We start from the raw sequence: 23595 nt of genomic DNA on the forward strand, positions 1-23595 counted from the left end.
AAACCCGCCAGCTCGCACAGCTTGGCTGCACAAACGAGCGAAGGACTGCAGGGAAACGGGGAATATATTAACAGCATCTGGAAATACCAAGAACTGCAAGCAGAGGACTGCAGGCACCACGTACCACACGGCTGGAAAACTACAGAGAGGCCACGGCCCATACCCACTGCTCAGCTTTTCACTGCAAACAAATGTGGTCACAAACAATGAAGATGCTCTCAAATCCAGAAGAAATAAATCCCCTCTGCCACCTCTCGCCTCCCTTCACCTTGGAAAACCCCCAACTTGTGCACCCCCAAAGGCCACGCTTTGCATCACCTCATATGTAAGATCAAAGTGAAGAGCTTTACGTTCAGGAACAAATAGGAAACTAGCACACATACTCTGACATTCTAAGAGCTCTTACAGTTCTGCTCCTGGCACCCTTCCTGCTTTCTCTCCTGCTTTTCTCACGCAGGCTCTTTGCTGCTGCTTGCTCGGGAGGCAGGACACACGCCTTGCTCTGCTGCTCTCTAGCAGCCAGCCCATTTCACACGCCACAGAAATAACAATCTTAACCTCCCTCTTTGAATTAGTGCTTCACAGAGAGAAAGGGAGAGTGAGAGAGAGAGAACTAACATTTATTAGTGTTCTTGGAATTAAATGGCAAAATGTAAACCAGAAGTAAGTAGCTGGCTTTCAACAGGACTATGGAAACACTTCAGGGTTATAGCAGCAGCCCTTAAAAAACAGGCAAAGCTTGGTAGCCATGTCCCAATAAAATGTGTAAGAAACACTAGGACAACATCCAGTTAAAGCTATCAAAACTGATTAATTTGCTTCAGCTCCAGAAAAACCCAAACATATATGACTTTTACATGAGCTGTGTGAAGTCATTTAGAGAGATGTTAAAATTTTACAGTTCACTTTATGCCCAGTAATAATTCAGCCCCAAACTGAAATCTCTACTAAACCTTCCATCTAAGAAAAAAGGAAATCTTTTAATACCTGCATAAACTTAAGCTGCAATTCTTTTTCGCTATCAGACAATTCTTATTCAGCAAAGTGGGGCAAAAAACCACATTTAGATTCATAGACACATCACATCCCCCAGCCCTGGCTAGCTCACCTCAGAACTACAAGCTCTATAGTAAATGTGGTTTTAAAAGAGATCTTGCTGTTCCCTTTAGGAGATGTGGCTACACGTGTCCTTTCTTCTTTCTAACAGGCTTTCCATCTGCCAAAAATCCCAACCATTCTAACTTTAAAAAGTTTTTTATTAAAGATGCCTGGATAAAGTCAGAGACAGGAAAATAGAACAGAAAATAACTTAAAAGCCCAAGGAAAGGAAAAGGAAAGCTGAGAAAAGCTATGCATGCTGCGCTGTGCCTAAGAATAACCACAAAATCCTTTTCTATTTCTCCCTCTCTGAAACAGGAGGCACATCCTCTCCACATCATGCTGCATGCTCAGTCACTTACCAGCTTCGGCATTTATAGGCCTAAAGCTCAGTTTCGAGTATTTTCCCCCGAGTCCTCAACCGCTGTCAGCTTTGTAACCCTAAAATTTAGGAGCAGACACTTCTTCTTAAGTATTGAATTTGCTCTGAATCCTGCACACAAAATGATTCTTCTCTCGAGTTACATTATCAGACACCAAACTGGCTCCGATTCCAGTGCTGAATATGTAAAGAAGAAGAAAGCGTGATGCTGGACTCAATTAGCTGTTTTCTGCTCACTGATTGATTCCCCCCGTTACTCGCTAGAGCTGCATAACTTGCAAGAAAGGCATAAGTCATCAGCTCTAAGCAAATCTTCTATTCATCACAAGGAAAAAAGGGAGTGTTGTACATGGCAAACAATCCCTGTTTTCACTGACGAAGGCTTGCTGACCTCTTGCTGGCCTCCAGTTCCTTAATTACTGTCTATGGAATTTCAGTGAAAGAAAAAAATACAGAGAATCTCTCCAAAGCCAGGACGAAGAGTGACCCTCAAACACCACCACTAGAGTGGAGGCTGTGTCTATAGGAAATGTAACTTAAACCCTTTACCAGGCTTTTTTTATTTTCTCTTTTTTAATTCTTTTGACAAAAATCCCTGGAGAATTTCCCTTTATCAAGGGCTAATTTGAAAGAAAAATAAACCTTGCTTAAATGTTTTTTAACTTGGTGAACTTAGATACTTTTTTTTGATCTTTCCCCTCAGTTTCAGTGCTAGAAAAGAACGTAAATAAGAGCTGGAAAGAGAAATGCTTTCAGAATGGTCCAGAAGTGGTGGCTTTATGAAGTATTGTAGTGTGACTTTGAAGTTCTCTGCCTAGGCTGGGCTCTGATCTCCCTTCCCGAGGAACAGACTCTGAGATGCTCAAGTAAGTTGGCATGCCTTTAACCAACCACACCTTATCCCAAACCTCACAAAAAATCCAGAATTTGGACATTTCTTCTCAGAGCACATGAAAATAAGGACCAAGGCTGCTGTTTATTGGGAACACTGCTATCCAGGGGTGGAAAGCAGCAGCATAGGCATACCACAACAGCACTCTCTTTAAGCCAGGAAGATTCTCCTTTATCAGGACCACACTATAAGTGGCCTGTTTATTTGAATTTACTGCAAATTAATCACACTGTGAAATCATAGCTGGACTAAACATCTATTTCCTTTGATGGCTGGCTAATTTTAATGAGCTCCCCTCCCCAGTCAAATAGCCTTTTTCAATTTCTCAAATTACTTTTTTAGTAGTGACTGTACGCAGCTTTTCTACTCCCGAGTGGTCATGTAAACTAGATTGACTAGTGTGCTGTAGCTGGGTTCTTACTCTTGAATTACTTCAGCCCCAAAACTCTGATGTAAAGCCCTATGGAAAATTCTAAGCTTCAGATAAAACCAGCTAGTGTTCTCCAGTTTCAATAACATACAAGCCCACATCAAGTGAAACATGACAGCAACTTCCTTGAAATGTATCCCAGATTCCCTTAAAAGTTCATGGCCATGAGTGAAACTGATTTAAGTTTGGGGCTTTGCAACTTGAGTTTTAAAGGCTTTGGGTTTCATTAAGAAAGCTTCACAGACCTCTAATCCTTGCAGAGGTTGTTAAGAAAACTGCATGAAACTGAGATGTGATAATCTATATCATATCCTGAAGTTACAAATAACGGCCTCCAAAATTTTAAAGAAAATTAACAGAGGTCATCAATATATTTTTTTCCAAGAACATGAATTGCAAGGTCTGTGCAAGTCTAGAATGTGCAGTGTCAGAACCCCTAGGTAACCACGTCTGTGATTACTTATAAGAAAATCAAAGGAGCATCCAACGGCTACTTTGGTGAGAGATATATTACACATTAGCTGGTGATGACACTGCTTGCTGAAATTAGTGGGAAATATTTGTCACAAGTAACGAGAGCATAAAAGTTTAATTCTCCCAGGAGGTCTGTCTTGATACAAGAATAGCTGCTTAGGCAAATTCCTAGCTGTTAGCTGTTTCCAGGTTTTGGTTTAATTTGAGAAGCACATTGCTGACATTTGTATCTGCAAGCCAGACACATTTCCTCATGGCAAAGTGCTTCTCTCACTGATTAGCATAATTAATTTTAATGACATTACAACTGTACTCATGTACCACTTGTCATAGGTATATGCAGCAAAATGAAGCTCTGTATTACATTATTTTGTACCTGTTACAATCCAACATTCTTTTCCAATTCTCCTGCAGACTCCTCTATATAAATCAAAAGTCTTTAACCAGACTCTCTCAACTGAATCTTATGTTTTGGCAGGGCTAAGAAGATTCAGGGAGAATTCCTACACTTGGCATAGGCTGTACTATTAATGAATGGAGTACTCTACCGGTACTGGAAATTCAACTCTCAACTTCTTGGAAAATCAAGGGTGAAACAGCAATACATGAAACACGGCAAAATTCATATCAGAGAAACAAAGGAAGAATGAGAACCCTTTAGTGAAGGCTGTAGTAACTTAAATTACATTCTTGTGGTACATTCAAACAATCAGGCTGTTAATGTTACCATTCAAAGCAGGAGGAAGGAAACACCAGCACTGGGGAAGGGGCACAAGTGGTAACCAATGAGAGGGCAATTAAAATTTTCTGTTGTACCACAAGGAAAGTTTATTCAGCCTGTGTCTGCCAAATAGGGCAGTGAAACACGTGGCTTTTGAAATTTCTAATTTTTGAACTGAGCAAAGCCTTGTTCTAATTTAATAGGCTTGGGGGCAGGGAAACCACATTATGGATTATAGCATCTCCTGCTGGCTGATGCATGGAGAACAGGAAAAAGCTGGTACAACCCCCTCACCCTCTAGGTAGTAAGCAGAAAAAATAGGCAGCTGCCAAAAGCCAAGAATGGTATAAAAAAGTGAACTAGTATGTTAAAATAAATATTAAATTAATTTGCCTTCCCATCTCCCATCGTCTTCAAACACATGGCCAAACATTTTGCAATAAAGTAATCCAACAGGGCTTGTCTGAATGCATGCAAACAGAAGTGGTTTATGAACACGCCCAACTGCAGCCACTGCTTGGGTGTTACTGTAAGCTCTGAGTCATGACAGAAGGCAGATTTGTCTCAGAGACTTTACAACAGACTAACTACAGGAGAAACTCCTGCTGGCAGCGAGCAGGTTTACTTGGGCTACATTCCTGCCAGCTGCTCAGTACAATCCTGTGGTGACGATGTCTAGCCCTGCTAGGGATACCTACCTAGCCCAGCTGTATCTGATAACAACACACGTGTCTCTTGTGTGGTAAATAATACTTAAAGACTTAACACAGTTTTATTCTGAATAATCTGCAGCTGTTTTTCCTGCAAATTCTGAAGTGTTCTGGAACATTTCAGAAAAAATAGGTAAGAAAATCCATAAGAGTGTTCTACAAAACCAAATACAAAACATCAATGATCTCATGCTTTGCTATAATCACTCCCCAGGACTGACCTTACTTTGGGTTGTGTCATGGGAACTGTAATGACGATTTCCATTTCTCTCAGGAAGGTTTTTGTATCACTGTACCCATGAGAATTCTTGCTCTTGTGCATAGATAGAGGGGAAAGATCATAACAAAATATGCTGTAATTCTTCTGCTACCAGCTTTCACCCAGAGGTGTTGGACACTGTCCCTGTGATCAGTGGAAAAGGAGGGCAGCCAATACCTCCCAGGACAGGTCCCTGTGACAGGCACATAGTGTGGGAATTCACCATTACCATTTTGAAGCATGTCTTATTATAGGTTCTTTTTCATCATAACTGTTACTAAGCACTAACAGTATAACAGGAATTTGGGTAGTAATAATAAATACGCCACCCAATAGAATCAGTGCGTTTCAGGAAATCTTAACAGAAATTGGGTCACTAGATTCTTTGGAGCAAAGATGAAAGCTCTGCATTCATTCACAGCCACACCCAGCAGCAGCTCCCCTCTGTTACTTGAAAGAGCTTGCAGGGCCTGGAGGCAGCAACAAGTACTCCAAGAAGAGCTAAAATACAAAAAAATCTTCTTCTATCCTTTAGCCTTTAATGGAAAAGAAACCTTACCAAAAATGGTGAGTCCTGGGATAACAGCAAAACCAGGGCTAACACTTGAAAATATTCACATTGCTTCAAATTAAATAGTACTGTTTAAAGTAAAACAAACCTCATCACACCCTACTCTCTATGATACCCAATGCTGATTCCCAATATACATTGACTCTGAGCTGATTTAAAACAAATTAAACTGAAAATACCAAAAGAAGGACTTTTTTTCTGTTTATGCTAACAGTCCTGTATTATGAGCAATACTAATGTTAAGCAATGGTTAAAAATTTTAAGAACTCATTTAAAAAATAGCTGCATTTAGAAAGCATCCACATACTGAAATACAGTATAACCGTGAATAATGTGGATTTGCTGTAATTATGCTTAGATTTACTCTTGAGGTAATTGGTGCTACAGAAGTTACACTTTCATTATTTCTTTTCTTCCTATTCTTCACACTCACCAAACCCAGTAATGACTGTCATGAGTCAGAGATAATTATATCAGACTTATTTGTCAGAGTCAGGTTTGTACCATGGGTAATACAATCCCAATTCAACAGCTTCAGCATCTCTGAGACTGAAATGATACAGCTCAAGGTCCATTCTCATCTGTTACTCTGCCTTTGATGCCCGTAGCAGACACAAACCAAATTCTGCACAGCCTTTCAACTTTTATCCCTATTTAACCACTTGCTAAAAAAAAAAAAGAAAGTAGAGGAGCAACAAATTATTGTCTCAGTCCAGCTAGAGCTATTGCTGTGTGGACTCCATGGACTGCCATCTGTTAAAAAATGGATCTATAGAAGACAGAAAAGAGAGCCAACACAGGCAGGAATTGTACCCAGCATCAGCCTCACGGCAGCTGCAGATGTGCACAGCACACTTACAGGTCTGCACCACTGCTGCCACTCTCCTCAGAGAAACCAAATGGGGTGCCAGTTTCCTACTGGTAAGGTAATGATCCTGGGAATACAAGTGTTGGGAGGGCAGAGATGTAAAACAGCACTGCAGGCCCCCCCACTGCCCATGTGTGGGCTATATTGTTGGAGGGAAATGCTGCTTTTGTTCTCTCCACTCATAAATATTATGGTCTCTCTCCTGAGGCTGCTAAGGCACAGCTGGTAGGTGGGGTGATGTCAGACAAGCATGGCACAGCACACTGCGGCACCTTGCAAATGAAGGCCAGCTACACTACCTTGAAGTTCCCTGGATGGGCGAGCATTACCCGCTGATCGAAACCAAAATACAGAAGATGAGACCAACAAACCAGTTGGGTTCAGAGATAATTACAACTTCATTCAACTTGCATCTACAGAAACTGTCAGTGAACTTAATTAGTGGTTTGTGTCCGTGTCAGCACACATATGATACACACTTCTGTCAAGCTCCCTGGTGCTTCGTCTTCCATTTCCCCTGTGATGAAACATGGCAAGTGGTACAATTTGTGGTCTTTAGCAGAGGGCACAGGAAAGAAACTGACTGCCACACTGAATTTACTGACTTCTCCTCATGCATGGGCTGGTGCCATACCAGCAAGGGCTCTGAGGATGAAGCAGCCCTATTTTAGATGAACTGAGAATGTCAGCCCCCAAAAGTTATCAAATGATCTTCTATCTTTAGGAAGCATAAAAGACACCTCAGTGTAAAGAAAGAATGTGATACAATTTAAAGTCCTCTCTTTCCCTGGACTTTCTGACTCCCGAGGACAAATAGGGCCTTATCTACAATCCAGAAAGAGATCCATTTGTAATCTGCACCTGCTTTACATCCCAATGCTTGGCACAAGGCAATGAAAGCTTGTCTACTGTTAATTTGAACTGCCTTCATTGCAACAGAGATGAAACGTAAATATTCAGAAATAAATTTGTAAGAAAATCATGAGGCTTTTTATAGCTTTGATACATCTGACTGAACACAAAAACAGTTTCAACTGCATACCCACATTAGCAAATAAAGAAAACACATATTTTGTTGTGAAACAGGGGGACCACAGTAGTGAGACTGAAAGCTACTAATTACTCCATACTGGCAAAGAACCAGGTCACCTACTGCCTTGGCAATGCTTTTGTTTGTTTATTTGTTTCTTAAGAACAAACAAACAGGACATACAATTAAGAGCACAGCAATGACACTGGCCTGCCTCCCTTGGGATGCTGACCTTTCTATTCCTCACTCCTTTGTGGTTCATCTTTAGGGTTTAGTTTTGTTAAGGGTATGAAACACAAGTTTCCATTTCCTGGTAGAGTAATTTAAAAGAAGAGAACCTGGAAAATAGAATCCTCAAATCAATCTTTAAAATGAGAATCTTTAAATCAACACCAGTTATGGTAGTCATAAACATGATAGCTATAAAAGCTTTTTTTAAAAAGTGGTCTTTTCCTAAAAAGGAAAACAGTAACTTATGATATATGCACTTTAGATATTATTTGTATGCTGTGGGCACGGCTGACTTGAAAGGAAAGGATGACTTAAAACCTTAGAACACTCCAGACATTCTGCCTTCATTTTTAGATTCTCTCATTGCTTAGATTCCAACTTGTTTTTGTTTTGTTTACAAAATGATCACATTGTTTCATTAAAAACTGCCTAGTAACAACTTGGCTGTGAGACTGAAAAATAAATAAATAAGTTTAAAAAGCAAACCGAACCAGAAGAATCATTGCCCAAGGACTTCAAATCCAAACGAGAAATGTTTAGCTCAGGGACTTGTATTTTCAATTTCTTTCCTAGTGTAAGTATAGGGCAGTGGGCTACCTAAAAGTATATTTTTAATACAGGGAAGACCATCTGAGCTTCATGGCCTATATAAAATGAGTGGGGAAATTTTAAGTTGAGGTTCCTAATATGCAGAATACAAATCACACAAATGGCACTGAAACTCAAAACATTTGGGAAAGAAAGGGCTTGAAAACAGAATCATCTTTGCATGTCTCAAAAGCTGGTCATTTCAGATTAGTAGTAGGCAAAAAAGTATGAGTGAACACATATCCTATCTCTAGACCTATCTGATACTTTTCTTTGTTTGTTTTTCCCTTTTGTCAATTACAGCCCAAAGTCTTTCACCCCAGTTAACCTCAGCTTCATTCTTGTCCACAAAAAAAAAAAAAAAAAAAAAAAAAAAAGTCAGGCTGAGTTTTGTTCTAACATGTACTTTCATTTCTGCAGATGATCCTCTTTCCTTGAAGGCAAGCAGTTTCACAGCTTCTGTTAAAGTCAACCGGGACAAAATTCCGGAGCAAGGGCAAAAGTCTTGAGAATTATCTACAGTGATTGAATAGAAATCCCTGTAGATAATTACTGAAGTTAGCAGAAATTTGGATCAAATTCTACCAGAACATCAGAGAGAGTCAACCAAGCTGTTGGCTCGAAGTGCAAAGATGGCTTAGGGAAACAACTTTAGAGAAAAGGTGCCAAGTCATTCCATTAGGGCAGAAATACTGAATCATGTTCGGTCCTCAAGAGATACACACAGCTTTCAGTAATTCAACACAAGCGCAAACCACTATCACAAGATTTAAGAGAAATTCATTATCCTTCTGAGATTTGACCATGGTAAATGAGAGTTTTGAGGGGCTTATGCTATAGGTACCCTGGACAAAAGCCTTAAAAGAAGGGAAAGTTCAAGTTGTAAATACTAATGAGGAAAGATCAGACATCTTTCAGCTGGCTAAACAATCAGGTCTGGAGAGTCAGGACCCTTCCTTCTCTATTCTTTGCACATTTTTGATATATCAGAACAGAGTATAAGGCAACATCAGTTCCCCTCTGCTCCGATGTAACTAAAGATGGGCATATTTTTTGAACACAAACAACAAAATCTTTCTCTGCCACCAAATATGTTAAACATCTCATAAAATGACATTGCATTCCTTTTTTCATTTAGGAAGGAGGAGCTAACTGGCTGCTCCAGTTAACAGGAAATTCCATTGACAATAAAATAAATAAATCAACCAATCATCTCAAAAGCCTATGATTCAATTATATGGGTTACAAAGAGCTTGAATTTGACAGTCAAATGTGTTCTTCTCTAAGATTTATCTGTGAACTTCCAATTAGAGAACTGAAGTGGAATAAACTACTCAGTGAAAATGAAGATATCTGGAAGGAAAAAATAATTAATTCAGTATGGCATAACACAAAGACTGTCTGGTGCCCATAAAAACAACAGAAGTTAAACAGCTCAGAAGCAAAAAAAAGGGAGGAAAGCTGCCTTACTGTTTATGGATCTGACAAAAGCCACAAACTCTGGGCTGTGAGTTTGCAAATGCAGAGACAGAAGTGTTTGAAGGCAGCGGGTAGCTAGGATTTAGCCAGTTCCTCATCTAGAGTGTATCAACAAGGATAGAAAAGCCTGAGAAATTCTACTGATGAATCAACAACTTCCCTCTAAATGACCTAAAAGCCATTTTCTGTGGATTTTGAAACGAGGGGGATTTTTGCCTGGGACAACTTGTGTTTCAAAAGATCAGTGACAAAGGCGTGAGATTTAAAAAGAAAAAAGAGATATTATACAATAAGACTGTTGAAGTCTATGACAATAAATTTTGAAGATTTCAAATGCAAGTTAAAGATTCTTTGCATACAGAACAGAGCATCACAAGGTCAGTGATACATTTGCTATTAAGGAAATTGCCAGGTAAATCAGGATATTTCAGTACTGCAATGAAAGAATTTAAATATTAAATGACACTAGGGAGCTATGTCACAATGACAGGTACTTACATTACAATTGGAAGACCCATCAAGTGTCGAGTAAGAGCCATCAGGCCATTCTGTAGCATCTACAGCATTTGATTGCCTGTGCTGGGCTTCATACTCTTTCAGCTGAAATTTGAAAAGACAGAAAGAACATTTTCCAGTGACAAGAAGAGATCAATCTTCATTAAAATAGCAAGAGTTAATGTAATTCCATTCTTTCCCCCGTATCATTGTGGAGCCGGGAAAATCGGAATTTTTCCACTGCACATCTCACTTATTCAAAATAAATTGTCCAACAACTGGAAATATGAAAAATGAGTTCCTGTTTTGTTTTTTTTTTCTTAGAAGGAAATGACCTGTAAATACTGAAATTTGATGACCTATTGTTGGTAAAACATAAATTATATGTCTCCATCTCAGAGGCAGAGTTTACACTGGACAGACTAAATCACCATGACCTGCCAATTTCCTTCATAAAGAAAATGATCTGCATTAAAGACTAGGAACCATTCTTTGTAATAAAAAAAAAATAAATCTCTCCCATTGTCCAATAAAAGGCTTCAGACAAAACCATTACTACAGGAGTCAAAGTGTTGTAAGGATAAGAACTGATATTTTAAAAAACCAAGGCTGTTGCTAGTAGCTCAGACCACTAGAGGGAAACTGTACCAGTCCATATATGAACTACCAGATTAGGTACAACCCTTTCACCCCACAAAACTTCAACAGCAGAGAAGAAAAACTATTCCCAATATTCCAACACAGTAATTTTAAAATCTTGCATTTTTCAGTATATGATTTCCAGCTAAGCAATATTTTATTCAGACAATAACATAACTTTATATTCTACAATAATCTATTTCACAATGTAGTATGTCAGTAAAGATATTTATCTGACTGCCAACCAATCTAAATGATGTTTTCTCTAATGGAGCCCATACAGAACATCCTGTGTTCCATGACAGTATTTTACACAAAGGTGTTGAAACTTAAATCCTCTTTTGGTTCCTGAGCAATCAAAACTTTGGCCCTATTGCACAAATGCAATACTTCATAGTTCTTTTTCTTGTGATTTATTAACATTTAGAGTTTGTAAAGAAACACTTGTGACAGCCACTCCACTTATAAAAAAATATCTGTGTTTTACATCTGACATAATGACATATGTCAAAAATGGGTGAATATGTTTTCTTGAATGTTATATAAGCAAAAAAAATCTTTTTGGCTAAGAAATAGGCATAAAAATTTTAGCTTAAAGGAAAATAGTAAGAAATATATATGTTCTTTATTGAGTAAGGCAAGCTCAGCAAAACCTGAAGCATTTCTGTTGGTACTTAAACCTATGAACATAATAGGTAAGAGCTAGTACAAGTCAGAGAGATTCTTCTCTCTCACTTTAGACAGCTGCAATGAAAAAGTCTGCACCTAATCTTTTCTCTGATTAGTACCTTTTATTGGTAATGGAGAGAAGCAATGCTTTTAGGACTCAATTTACCACGTACTGGCTATCAAATTATGGTTGAGCTAAATCTCACTTTTCTCAATAAACAAAGGAATTCCTACCTAATTTATGCTACCTATTGCAATGGGGCAAACAGGCAGGCGTTCTCCACTTTCTCCTATGTTTTGTGAATGAAATAATACTCCAGATTGATAAATCCTACGTTCTAAAACATGTTTGTCAAGGAGACTGAAGCATGTACGTATCATACCCTAGCAAGTGCTTCCTCAATGGTGATCATCTTCTCTTTCACCATCATCATCAGCTGGATCCGTTCCTCATCACTCATTGTGATCTCACTGGCCACATAACCGACATCTTCTCCTGCACAAAAAAAGCACAAATATTCTAAGCACATGTAAGAATTCATGCACAGGGCAGGGTACATTGAAACTGAATTTTACCAGTGCTCTAAAATCTTGTTGCCACGTGGATCTGGCTGGCCAGAAACACACCGTCCCTAGAGCAGGCTCATGGTATGTTTTCAAAGGACTGACTGATTTCAAAGTAACTGAGCAATAAAAGGAAGCAATTTAGAACTAACAAATGAAGTCTACTTTGATACTGAAAGCAAGCAAGCATGAAAAGGAGAAATAGAAACTGACCATCATCACGTGGCTATTGACCCTGAAAGACAAGAATTAAAAGAGGAGGTGCTAATGCTGGAAAAGTCAAGCACTCAGCCCTGAGGAATACTGGAATAGGCTGCCAGAACCTGCCTGTTCAGGAATGTTGAGCTGGGCCCTTGCAGCTCTCTGCTGTGGACTGGCCACTGCTTGTGATCTATCCAGACTAGCAAATCACCCAACAAGCTGGCACATGGTGCCAGATGTATTGCACCCTCAGCTACCTCTCCTTCTGCTATGTGCTTGGCATGCCAGCACAGACAGTTAGAACTTGCCTCGAGAACCAGCAAGGACCACAGTTAACTGGAAGTGTGTCCCTTCTGGACCTACTAAATGGGCTTTTATCATCTTTCACAATCTACCTGAACACAGAGAGACACGGAGAAGGCATCTGTTTGCAACATAAGAAGCTAACTGATACACATGGGGAAACAGAAATTTTCTGTGCAAAGAGAAACACTCAATGCAATGCATAGCTGTATCTTTTGCAGAAGAACTAGAGAAAGACACCTGACAGTTTAAGTGGAATCAAGCCTACATTTGCCCTGGTCACCAGAGACACTTTTACTGCTCCTTCTTTTAGTGTCTTCTACTATGACAGGCTGGATTCAAGCCCAAAGCAAACAGGTCAAAGTAACAAAATGCCAAAGAAAGGAGAAATATCCTTCTAATTTAAGCAGAACAGTATTTCTCTTACCAAGTCAGGACTAGGGGGGAAAAAAAAGGGATCTTCTTTAGATACATCTATTACTTATATATTAACTGCACCACTTCACATGTGTGCCATCACTGGCAGTAAGGGCCAAAGGCAACCCAGCTTCGTGTCTGCAGTCTCAAGGATTTGACTTGTCATTCTGGGCACTGTCACAATGAACCAAACCTGTGACACTTCCAGAGCCACAGACCCCAGCTGCCACACTATCACAAATGCATTTTATTCCTTTGTGATGCTGGCTCCTTATGTTTTATATGGATAGGATGTACACTACTGAAAAAACTTTACCTTTTGAAGTCTGCCTCATTAGTCCTTTCTGGTTCTTTCGGAAATTCTGCCAAAAAAACTTATTTTTCTTTTTCCAGTCTGCTTTCCCTAAAAGGAAAGTGGAGTGGGAGGATGAGGGGAAAGGGAAAAACAATTTTAGAAAGAAACATTAGTTAGTAAATTCTAGAGACACTTTCAAACATTACATTACATTTTTAAATCATAAACAAGAATAAATAACCCTCAAATTTTCTGGTTTTGTTGATTTATTCCATACTAGAACTATGTTGATGTAGCTATTTCAGGGCAATGCACATTATTTTATAATTGCCAATGCTATAGAGGATGGAGATCAGCCAGTAACTTACATATTTTGAATTATAAATATAAAATATTTTACATCAATTTTGATGTCTTTTGAGTTGTTAATGTCAAGTCTGGAAGTGTTTTTGATGTATTTTGTTGGTTTGTTCTCTTTAACTGAGAACAAACACAATTATGCAGCCTAAGCCACAACCCAGGTAAGTGATTTTCTAGTATATCTGTGCATATCTATCAAGAAACGAAATAATTAACATATATATACATGCACATGCACACAGACACATGTTCTGCTACTTGGCATGAGATCATCAGCTACACCTGACCCTTGCTCTCTGTATGCCTGGACTGTACAGGGCTGGGTCCCTATGTCCACAAGCACCAGATTTCCATATGGATTGATGACATCAAAGTAAATAATTTGCTCTAGAAAGACAATTTGACCTAGCTCAAAGTAGGTCATATATATCTGCATTCTGTTGAATTAACCAGGGCACATGCTATAAAGTTTATGCCACCTACAAATGAACATACTGTAGGTGGCATAAATATGTCACATACTGTTCATGTGCCTGATCTGGCAGAAAGGCTACTGACAAAGAGCTATTAGTATTTAAGATCTTGCCCTGGGTGACCTAGAGCTGAGCTTCCTCACTCTCTGAAATACTGCTTAAGTTTAGACTGTGTGGACATGTCTCTAGAATAGCATTAAAAGGAAACAAAAAAAGAAAAACCTCCCAAATTAATTTTTCTTTTCCAATAAGCAATTTCAGAAACAAAGAAAGAGACTCTGGCATGACACAAACAAAAATAACAAAGAACCTCCATTATTTACTGGTGGTGGTAATTTTTGGAATACAAAAGGACAGGCTAGCTGTGATCTAACATGCAAACATTTTCAATTCAATATAACAAGTCAAAAGATGCATATTTATCACATGATAATGCTGGCTGGGCAGTTTCAGTGATCACTGAGACACTCAGCATCAAACTGAAAGCTGCTGAGACTAGCCCTCCACACGCACAAATGTTGCTGACTTCTGCCAGCTCTTCACATCCCAGCACAAGCAAAACTCAAAAGCTGTTTAAGAATTCCATAGGAGTATCAAATAAAATGAAATATACTGACCTACAGAACCTTCTTCTGAACTTGATTTATGAATGGAGAGCCTAGGACACAAAAGAGAAATGGACTTATTGATGCAGGCTTTTCACATTTCAGGGGAGTTGTCTGGTTACAGTAAATTATAGTTTCCAAACAATATATCATGAGCTGCTTTCTCTTCCCTTTTCTCTCTAACGCAGCAAGTTGGAAATGAAAACTGAACCTACTGGTCTGACCACAGTAACTGAGTTCCCTTCTGAAATGTGCCTTTTGTGACCAGCATAGAAAAATATATACTGACGGAAACCAACAGTTAAGGCAAAGGAGTCCAAGGATTCCTCAGAAAAACAATTATTCACACAGTTTCCCCACTTGCATTTGCAAAACAGTAATTTTGCTGCCTTAGAAACTGTAGAACTGGGATGCTGCACTTGTTTAGCTGTACATCAATTTTCAGCCTATTTGGTTATCTGACAATCTGTGTAAGTATGTGCTCATCACACTTCCAGAAGCCTCCGTGTGGAAGACAGCAGTAGAGATTTAAAGACAAGGTGGAGAAAGTTTGTCCAGACCCTATGAAGTGCAACCATAACTGACTGGAGACTACAGCTTCTCCCAAATCCCTTCTGTGTGCTTTCTCACCAGTGTATGCTCCCTTCCTCAAAAGCTAGCTGGAGAGACTTAGCCAAGGCCAGCACATGGGCTTTACAAACAACTCACTAAAATAGCAAATATATCTTTTGTTCTTGGTCTTTATGTTCACTGAACCAGTTTTCCAGAATGGATTCCAACTCAGTGCCAATAGTTCATTGTGGGATCTCTGATGAGACAATATCACCCTGCTTCACTGCCTTTTTATTCTGTCTGCATAAATGGAGCTAACAGAAATTACCAAACCTTGCATTATTCTTTGAAGCCTTCCTGTGGGAATTGCCATTTAACCACACTGCAGCAAGGCAGTGAACGACCTGCAAGCATCAAGGGCTTTGCTGGAGGCTCCATGTGCAAAGCATCACTGCGGTGTCTTTGCTGCGGGCTCGGCCCCGTGACACGCCAATGTCCCATTGTGTGGTGGCTGTGCTGCAGCCATGCAGGATGGAAACACACACACCACAGCGTACCAAGGAGACCTCAAGCCAAAGGTTCCCTGAATGAGGCCATATAATAACACACACATGACACACTCTTGTTTGCTGTCCATGCGCACTGTCTGCACGGGCCCCTTGAGCTCTCTCAGACCCCCGGCAGAGGGCAATAAAGAGTTTCTGATCAATTCACTAAACTACTTGAAGGGAAATTATAGTTCAAGCCAGGTCAGCGTTTAGAAGAAACAAGCAATTACTGGCCAACATCTTATAAGCAGGAAACACATGCACATCAATTTGCAAAGGTATCATTAAAGGGGAAACGAGACAGTATGAAGTTTCAGGGTGATTCAGTAATTCATCTAGACAAGGAGGGTCTGGCATAGTGAAGCTCTGAAATACTCAGACTGCTCAGAAATTTAATCTTTGAAACTCAGATTGCTCAGAAATTTAATCCACCACAAACTAATTAAGGCAAACAAACTTCAAATTTTTAGTGCACCACGAGGAGGGAGACATTTAGTGACTTAATTGCTGGTGTTTACTCTTGAAGGGGAAAAGTCAATAATATACCAGCAGATGCTTAATTTTTAAGAAGCCCGGTGAAAGGTAAAAAATAAAAACCCCATACTTTCTGGATGAAAATTTCCAGAAAAAGCCCTTCAACAGCACCAGGAATTAATCCAGACTTCAAAGTAAAGTTGTCAGCAAGTATTTTTCTAAATAAAGGTAAATCAGATAAAAAAAATGACGTGGAGTTGTATAAAGAGATTTTTCTTTTTATGAAAGCCAAGCTCTGTTGGAACTGACAATTAATTTGCTACGTTTTTTGCAGATGAGCATGGACTCCACCCATCAAGCAGTTATTCTATTTATTTTAAATTAATTTAGTATCCATGAAATGTACCAAATCACTATCCTTAGAAAATGAAATCTGTTAATGATCAGAACTCTGCCTCACTAGTGAAATCACCCTTAAAGTGGAAAGGCAGTCTCTTGTGCTCTGTGGCCTCCAAATCAATTTTTATCCTTTTCTTCTCTTGCACAGTTGCCAAAAACGATGCAAGTAAGCAGCAGGTGTAGCGGCAACATTTGTGATGTGGACATCTGTTCAGTATGAGTTAGCCTGAGGCCACCAACTCATCATAAACTGGCCTCCAAAGAAAGGGAAGGGCAGTAGGAGGAAACATCTGACACACCCGAACCAGAGGGGCTGAGGAGGAAAGCAGGATCCACAGCAAGCAGACCACCTTCTCATTTATAACTGATTTAAGAACTATGCTGAGTTTCATCAGAGGATGCAAATTCCAATTATCATTTCACGCATTCCTTCAAGAGGAAATCTTCCATGCCTGGGCTGACCTTGAAAATGCTAGCAGCTGCTCTGAAGAGATGATGAAAATGCCAACAAAACTTACCACATAGTGCCTGATAAGGCACTTGCTTTTTAGCTCCACCCGACAATTCCAATGCTTAAAAATCTTCAGTGAAATCAATCAAGCATTTTACTTCCTAGATGTCTGGTGAAAAATTCCAGCCTACCTTGGTGACGCTCTATGTTTGATTTGCAAATTACACTCCCTTACTCTGTTAAATCTGCAGCACTTCTGTGAACTTGCACTGAAAGTGATTTGTGTTCTTCCATTCATAGACTGATAACTTGTACTGAAAGTTAATGATGCAGTGACACTTGGCAGAAGTTTCAGCACTGTGTGTCTGAAAGGGAGCCAAATGCCATTACTCCACCATGGAGGCCTTCATTTTTGTTGTGGTCTGATGTACAACTTCATTAGCAAGCTTTCACATGAAATGTACTCTGTCACTGCATAAAGCAGAAGAAATGTATGGGTATATGCTCACACAATGAAGAACAAAAGATTTACAGAGGGAAGGAGTATTTTCTTATCAACCCATAATCTCTGGAAGCGGGCAGGAGATGGGGTCAAAACTTTTATTCATTAATCTCACAAACCTAAAACCATCTCTAGGCCAGTACTTTGTGCCTCTTCAATCCACAGTGCTGAAACAAACAAATGAGAAAAAACCTCACAAAACCCAAAACAGAAATGGAGCTACTTTTGAGAGTTCTCAGATATTACTGTCTTAAAGAGTTGATGGGTATGAGCAGAATTTAGTAAACTACATCAGGCCACTCAGTGATCAGTGACACAAAATTTAGTAGCAACAGCTGGAGCAGAGAACCTGGACCAGGAACTTGTTGATTAGAAGGACTGGCTTAACAGAAATGAATTTACATTAAATATTAAAGTGTTCAAGTACACAAGACAGACACAAAAGACAGTCTTTCAAATGCTGGAGGTCTGCAAATGACAGAGTACCTGGGGATATCAGGTAGAAGAGGATGACTGAAAAAAACCCCTACATATTATTCCTAAAAGGCATAAGGATGGAAAATTCCAATGGCAGTACAAAGAATACGAAGAACAAATATATATGGGAATGGCTGTACAACCATCATTATTCATGCTCAAGAAAGATAAATTCAAACTAGATGTGGTATAGAGAAAGCTTTTACAATAGCTAGGGAACTGGACAGCTGATCTTACAAAAGAAAGCTAGAAAGTTTTGCCTGTCAAATTGGAAAGCTGCAAGAAGATTAACTTACTGCCTATTAATAAATCAGGCACAGGAACAGACAGACACATGCTGGAAAAAAATAGAAAAAAGAAGCTAACATTTCCTAACTATTTGGACAAACTTCCCACAGTAGGCAGAGAAAGGGAGAAAAACTTAAAAAACTTATTTAACTGCTTTTACAGAAGGCTGCTTGAAAGATAAGAGACCAGACCAGACATCTTAAACAGACCAGACGAGACATCATCATAAGGATTGCCTCTGGAGGGCACTTTTGGTTCTTGTTTTGCAGCCTGGGGGCTCTGTAAGAGCAACGTCAAAGCCTGACATCTAAAATGGTCTCTGAATCTATCTTTCCATGAAACAGCTGCAGTGGGGATAACACTGTTACGCCTAAGCAATATCTTTGAAACTTGGAGGTGGTCTCCAAAACTTGGTGTGCAAGGAAGACCCAAAGCACACATTTGGTCACAAGCCGGCTAAGCCTGTCTGATTATTAAGACTGGTTTTAACTAGGCTACAGCTTTCCAGTTAACTCTTGACTGATTTTGACCTCAGACAGAAAAACACTGGGGCTAATCTTTCAAAGAGAGTGGTTGATATTACAAGAGACACAGTCATACGTGCCCCAGGAACGTGCTGGTACTCCACAGAACTGGGAACAGAAACAAATGACACCATGCGCTGCTTTCATGAATGTGCCTGTTGATTTTTGAAATCTCATCATTCCCAAAACAGAACAAATATGGGAACTGAAAATGATGGGCATTTATATTTTAAATGCAGATGTGCTTTAACAAATGTCCATGTCTCATTTATGGGCCATAAAATCCACAGGTGCATAGCAGCGTATGATGATGATACCACTGCTGTTACTGTCTTCGATAAACTGACAGTGCCCCTCTCATTCCTTACCAATGATTATTTATAGTACTCCGTGGAAAATGGTTTAGATGGGATTTTTAGTATATGAAATTTATGCGTATTCAGAGCAGTGAATAAACCAGTGCAAAAGCCCATGCTGGCTCTGCTGCAAAGCCATTTGGTTATCTGTGTGCATTAGAAATGGCCCACTTACATAATTAGTATGAAAAACTGACAGACTTGTAACTGCTCCTGACTGAATACAAGGTAATTTATCTAACTGGAGCTGGCACAGGGAAGAAAATGGGCCTTTGGTATTTTTATCAAATTTGCATGAACCTGAAGAGAAAGGAGGCTTGCAAGGTTCTGACCTTGCTGGCACCAGTGTGAGAAAGGGATGGAAAGCAAAGAGGTTTCATTCAATTATCTTCTCATTAGGTTTCCATAGCAATGGCTCTTTAAGCAGGTCAAAACTTTCTCAGTGGAAACAAACACTGAGCTGCTTTTGGGCCGTGCATGTGTATGTGTACTTTGTAGCATCACCAGCATGGAAGCCACCACACTGGTCCTGTGGGCTTGGTCCGTGGACAGGCAGCAGGCTGACGGGGTACACCATGTATTTAATAACAGAATACTTGCTCCCAGCCAGGGGGCAGATAATTGCCAGCTAAAAACTCTTTGAGAGCAAAGAGCAGGGCCCAACGCTGCAGGCAATGCTTCCCCTCCTATCTGTGTATTGCTCACTCTGTGCCATCTCAACTCGCTGTGACAAGTCAGACTTTCTCGTGAAATGTGCCCTTCATACTTCCTTGTACAAAATTACCAGGCTTGAAATCTTCTTCCAGCTGCTCAAAGGCACACTGGTTTGCCTCCTCACGTGTCCCAGGCAGCGTTTGGCTGGCCTCTCACTCCCATTGTGTGGGTTATTGTGGGAGTTTCCTGCCCTACTTCTCTTGAGAAGGCTGTTTAAAGGCAGCATGAATAATTTGCCTTTGACTAAATCAGGCCTCAAACAAGTGAAAACAGGGCCATACACATTCAGTGATTTTTTTTCAATTCCTGCAAGGACAGGGTATAAAAAAATATATCTTAAGTTAAAACATCTCAAGTAAAAAACCCTCTTACTTCTTTTTTTTCCAATATTCTTTTCCATTTTAAAACTATGCAAAAGAAATAATTTATTCTCTTAGCAATTAAGTGCAGCCTTTATCTACCTCAGTTTGGGAGATTTGTTTGTTTTTTGCTTTGTTCTTCTCAGTTTCTGCCCTCTCTCAGCCTTACATCCTCTTTCAGAACCACACTCCTCTTTCTTTGAAGATGAGCTTACAAATACCTGCCAGAATTAATCTGGGCACTCTGAGAAGCTGTCAGAATCTACGTTGATAGAATTTAAACCCCCCTATCCATGACCTGGAGGGATGATTTAATAACTTCCTCCATTCAAATCTTGACCTGCAGTTTGGATGCTGCAGGGAAAGAAGACTAGGGAATCAAGTGTTAAAAGCTACTGGCAAAGACCAGTAGATGAATGTACCACCAAAGGGGGCAGAATTGAGGCTTGGATGAACCTTTCTGCAGCTTTCACTGAAAACCATTGTGGAAAATAGGAACACTGAAATGCAGGCTCTATCCCAGCCTTAGGTTGATACAGAGTTCCAGTTTATGCCATGGGACGCTGGAATGGCTGTACCATGGCACATTCATTGCAAAAAATTTATTAAAAACCGATTCAGTCAATCGTGTCTCCTGCAGTGACAACAGATTCAATGCAGATAGGAGCCACTTGTGCTGTGGCCTCACTGCTTGCCTGCTAAGAACCTTGGAGAAAACCATAATGCCCGAGGAACCTACAGCCCCTGCCGGGACATTCCCGACAAGGCACCAGAGGTCTGGCCAAGCGGCATGAATGGCAGGCACGAGTGGCTCAGTACATCCTACACACACACAGGGTGACAGCCATTGCCCTCAGGAGCAGCTGAAGGAGGGAGCTGAGGTGCAGCTGCCAGAGGCACAGCAGCTCCCCCATGCCGGGGGAATGCAAAGCCCCTGAGTGATGCTGTTCTGTGTCACCTGCACCCCACACATGCCCTGCTTTTCTCCTTCTGCCTGACATGTATGTTTCTGGCCAGTTCCCTGCTCTGGCAGAGTCTCAGATTTAGGTCTTGAGTAGCACAGGGTCAAGAACGTTTGAACTGTACTGAGCCACAGCCTGAGGAGTACAGCAGGATGAATTGTGGCACTTGATATGAAGGGTGACAATTTACTGGTCAGGAATGCACTTGAGTGGTACAGTTCAAGAAAGTGCAGGAGATCCAGAGAGGAGATGACAATTCCTAACACCCACTGCCACACAAAGGTGGTGGGAACAACTGAAACATCACATACATGACACAACTGTTACCTCATGCATTGTTTTCATACTTTCTTTCTCTAGCAGAAATATTAGAAAAGAGAAATATTAGAAAGAGAAATATTTCAAAGTCAGTAAGACTTTGAAAAATATTAGTCTATAGGAATGTCTATACCTCATCCTATTTGCATGCAGTGCTCCCGAGTCTCTCACCCACTTCCTTTTCTTTCCCAGTAGATCTCAGATACACCACATCTGAAACACAGCCCAAAGCCTGATGGAGCAAACAGTGACAGCAAACAGATCTATTTCCAAAGAGGGAAAACACACAACTTCCTTTCTGCAACATCCCCCCAGTTCTTCTAAAAACAGGATGAGAGTCAGGATGCAGAAGCCTGAGTTCAGGGGACTGGGTTTAACCTGGATTTCCTGGCAAACATGCAGAGCTCATCAGTCTGTCATGTAGACTTGAATGCTCAAAAATGGGAACAGGCTAAAAGTTGGGTTACATTGTTTAAATGCTCTGTTTACAATTATGAGAAAACCCTGCTCAGTCCCCTATCTGAGTAAACATCCTTGGGGTGTTGCCATCTCTTTGAAATAATAGGAATTGTATATACAATACATCCCCAGATGAACATGGTATGGGGTCAGAGAAGTAAACAGTAATTGCTAAAGAACACATTTACTGCATGTTTTCTACACTAATGATGCTTCCAGCAAAGCAGAAGTCAACGTGTCTTTTTAGAAGCACCTGTGATTCTGGGGAGATTGATTTTTGTTTAAAATTAAAAATATCACTGTTAAAGATGCTGTTGCCACTTTACTGAAGGCACACTGAGAAACAGCAAAGTTACACTAGCACCACAATTGTCAGCAAGACCACAGTTTAAAAGATGGAAATCTTGGAAAAGAGGAAAGCGAAATTTATTATTCAGAGAAGAAAGCTACTAACACCTCATTCCATGCTCTGCATTAGTAGCTGAATATGACATTAACTTAGAAACCTGGCAAACTGTTTCAATTTACAGAAAGAACTCCAGTAAGGCCAAAAAATCAGAGCAGTTGTGAAGCAAAGCTTGAACAAACATGACTTTGTTTTCTGTTGTTTATGGCCAGCTTTTCAGGCCACATCAGTACCCTTGCTGTTATTCACATAAATCTCAGAGGGTTTTGCCTCTGAGTGAAGATTTTTCTTTCTTTGTCAGAACGAATCAAACAAAAAGCATATTTGGTAGGGCACGTATAACACCGAGTAGGTTGACATACGCAGTCTTTTTTGGTAGCTTCATCTAATTAACAGGAACAGTGTTGCTATCAACGGTGGAAGGTAGTATTGCCCCACATGACTTAGGGGGTGGGGGGGTGATGACAATGACTCACAGTGACAAACACTTCTGCCTCCAGGCTCATTTAATCCCTCCTGCCTGCCTACAAGCTCTGCTGCTGCTCATCTGTGCTAAAGCACATCACTGGACAGATGCTTGTTGAGCAACTTGCTGGACTGAGGGCACTGACTAATTCTGCACTGACTTTACACCACACTGGGCAGCAGGGTTAGTAAGACTCAAGGCAAGACTGAACATACACTTCTTGTCCCCACAAACGGGATTTTTTCCTACCACAGACCACCAAGGTTAATCTGTTTTCAGTGTGGCGTACAGTGGAGCCTGTTGGGCTCTCTATTCCAGCTGAGCAGCACAGAAAAGGAAAACCAAACCAGGTTAAAGCAAACATTGCTCTTCCCAGGTTCCCTCAAAGCTTCTTTCTGTCTGGAATGTCTGAACTCTGGCAAATTAAACAACCATCCAGATGTGTTCTTTTAAAACTTTAGACTTTGGTAGCATTAAGCTGTAGGGTGTGCAGGCAGCAGTGCTGGGTGAGGGTGCTACTGAGAGTGACCGTATTCCAGCCAGACACCTTCTCTCTTCTTATTTTAGTACAGATTTTTCCTTGGGA

At 40.2% G+C, this 23595-nt stretch overlaps 1 protein-coding gene across 4 annotated transcripts in view; it reads right to left on the bottom strand.

The window, feature by feature from the left end:
- The window catches only part of LOC136554676 (SAM and SH3 domain-containing protein 1-like), a 537178-nt gene that overhangs the window by 35460 nt on the left and 478123 nt on the right, over positions 1-23595 (bottom strand). For 3 of the 4 annotated variants that reach the window (XM_066546819.1, XM_066546823.1, XM_066546821.1), the window contains 4 exons: positions 14767-14807; positions 13338-13424; positions 11920-12032; positions 10232-10333 (listed from right to left, as the gene is read on the bottom strand). In XM_066546819.1, coding sequence (XP_066402916.1) covers positions 10232-10333; positions 11920-12032; positions 13338-13424; positions 14767-14807 — 343 coding nt within the window. The remainder of the gene's footprint in view (positions 1-10231; positions 10334-11919; positions 12033-13337; positions 13425-14766; positions 14808-23595) is intronic. The other variant, XM_066546820.1, reaches the window with a different exon arrangement.

The sequence above is a fragment of the Molothrus aeneus genome, chromosome 3 (assembly GCF_037042795.1).
Source record: "Molothrus aeneus isolate 106 chromosome 3, BPBGC_Maene_1.0, whole genome shotgun sequence".
NCBI classification, from domain to species: Eukaryota; Metazoa; Chordata; class Aves; order Passeriformes; family Icteridae; genus Molothrus; species Molothrus aeneus.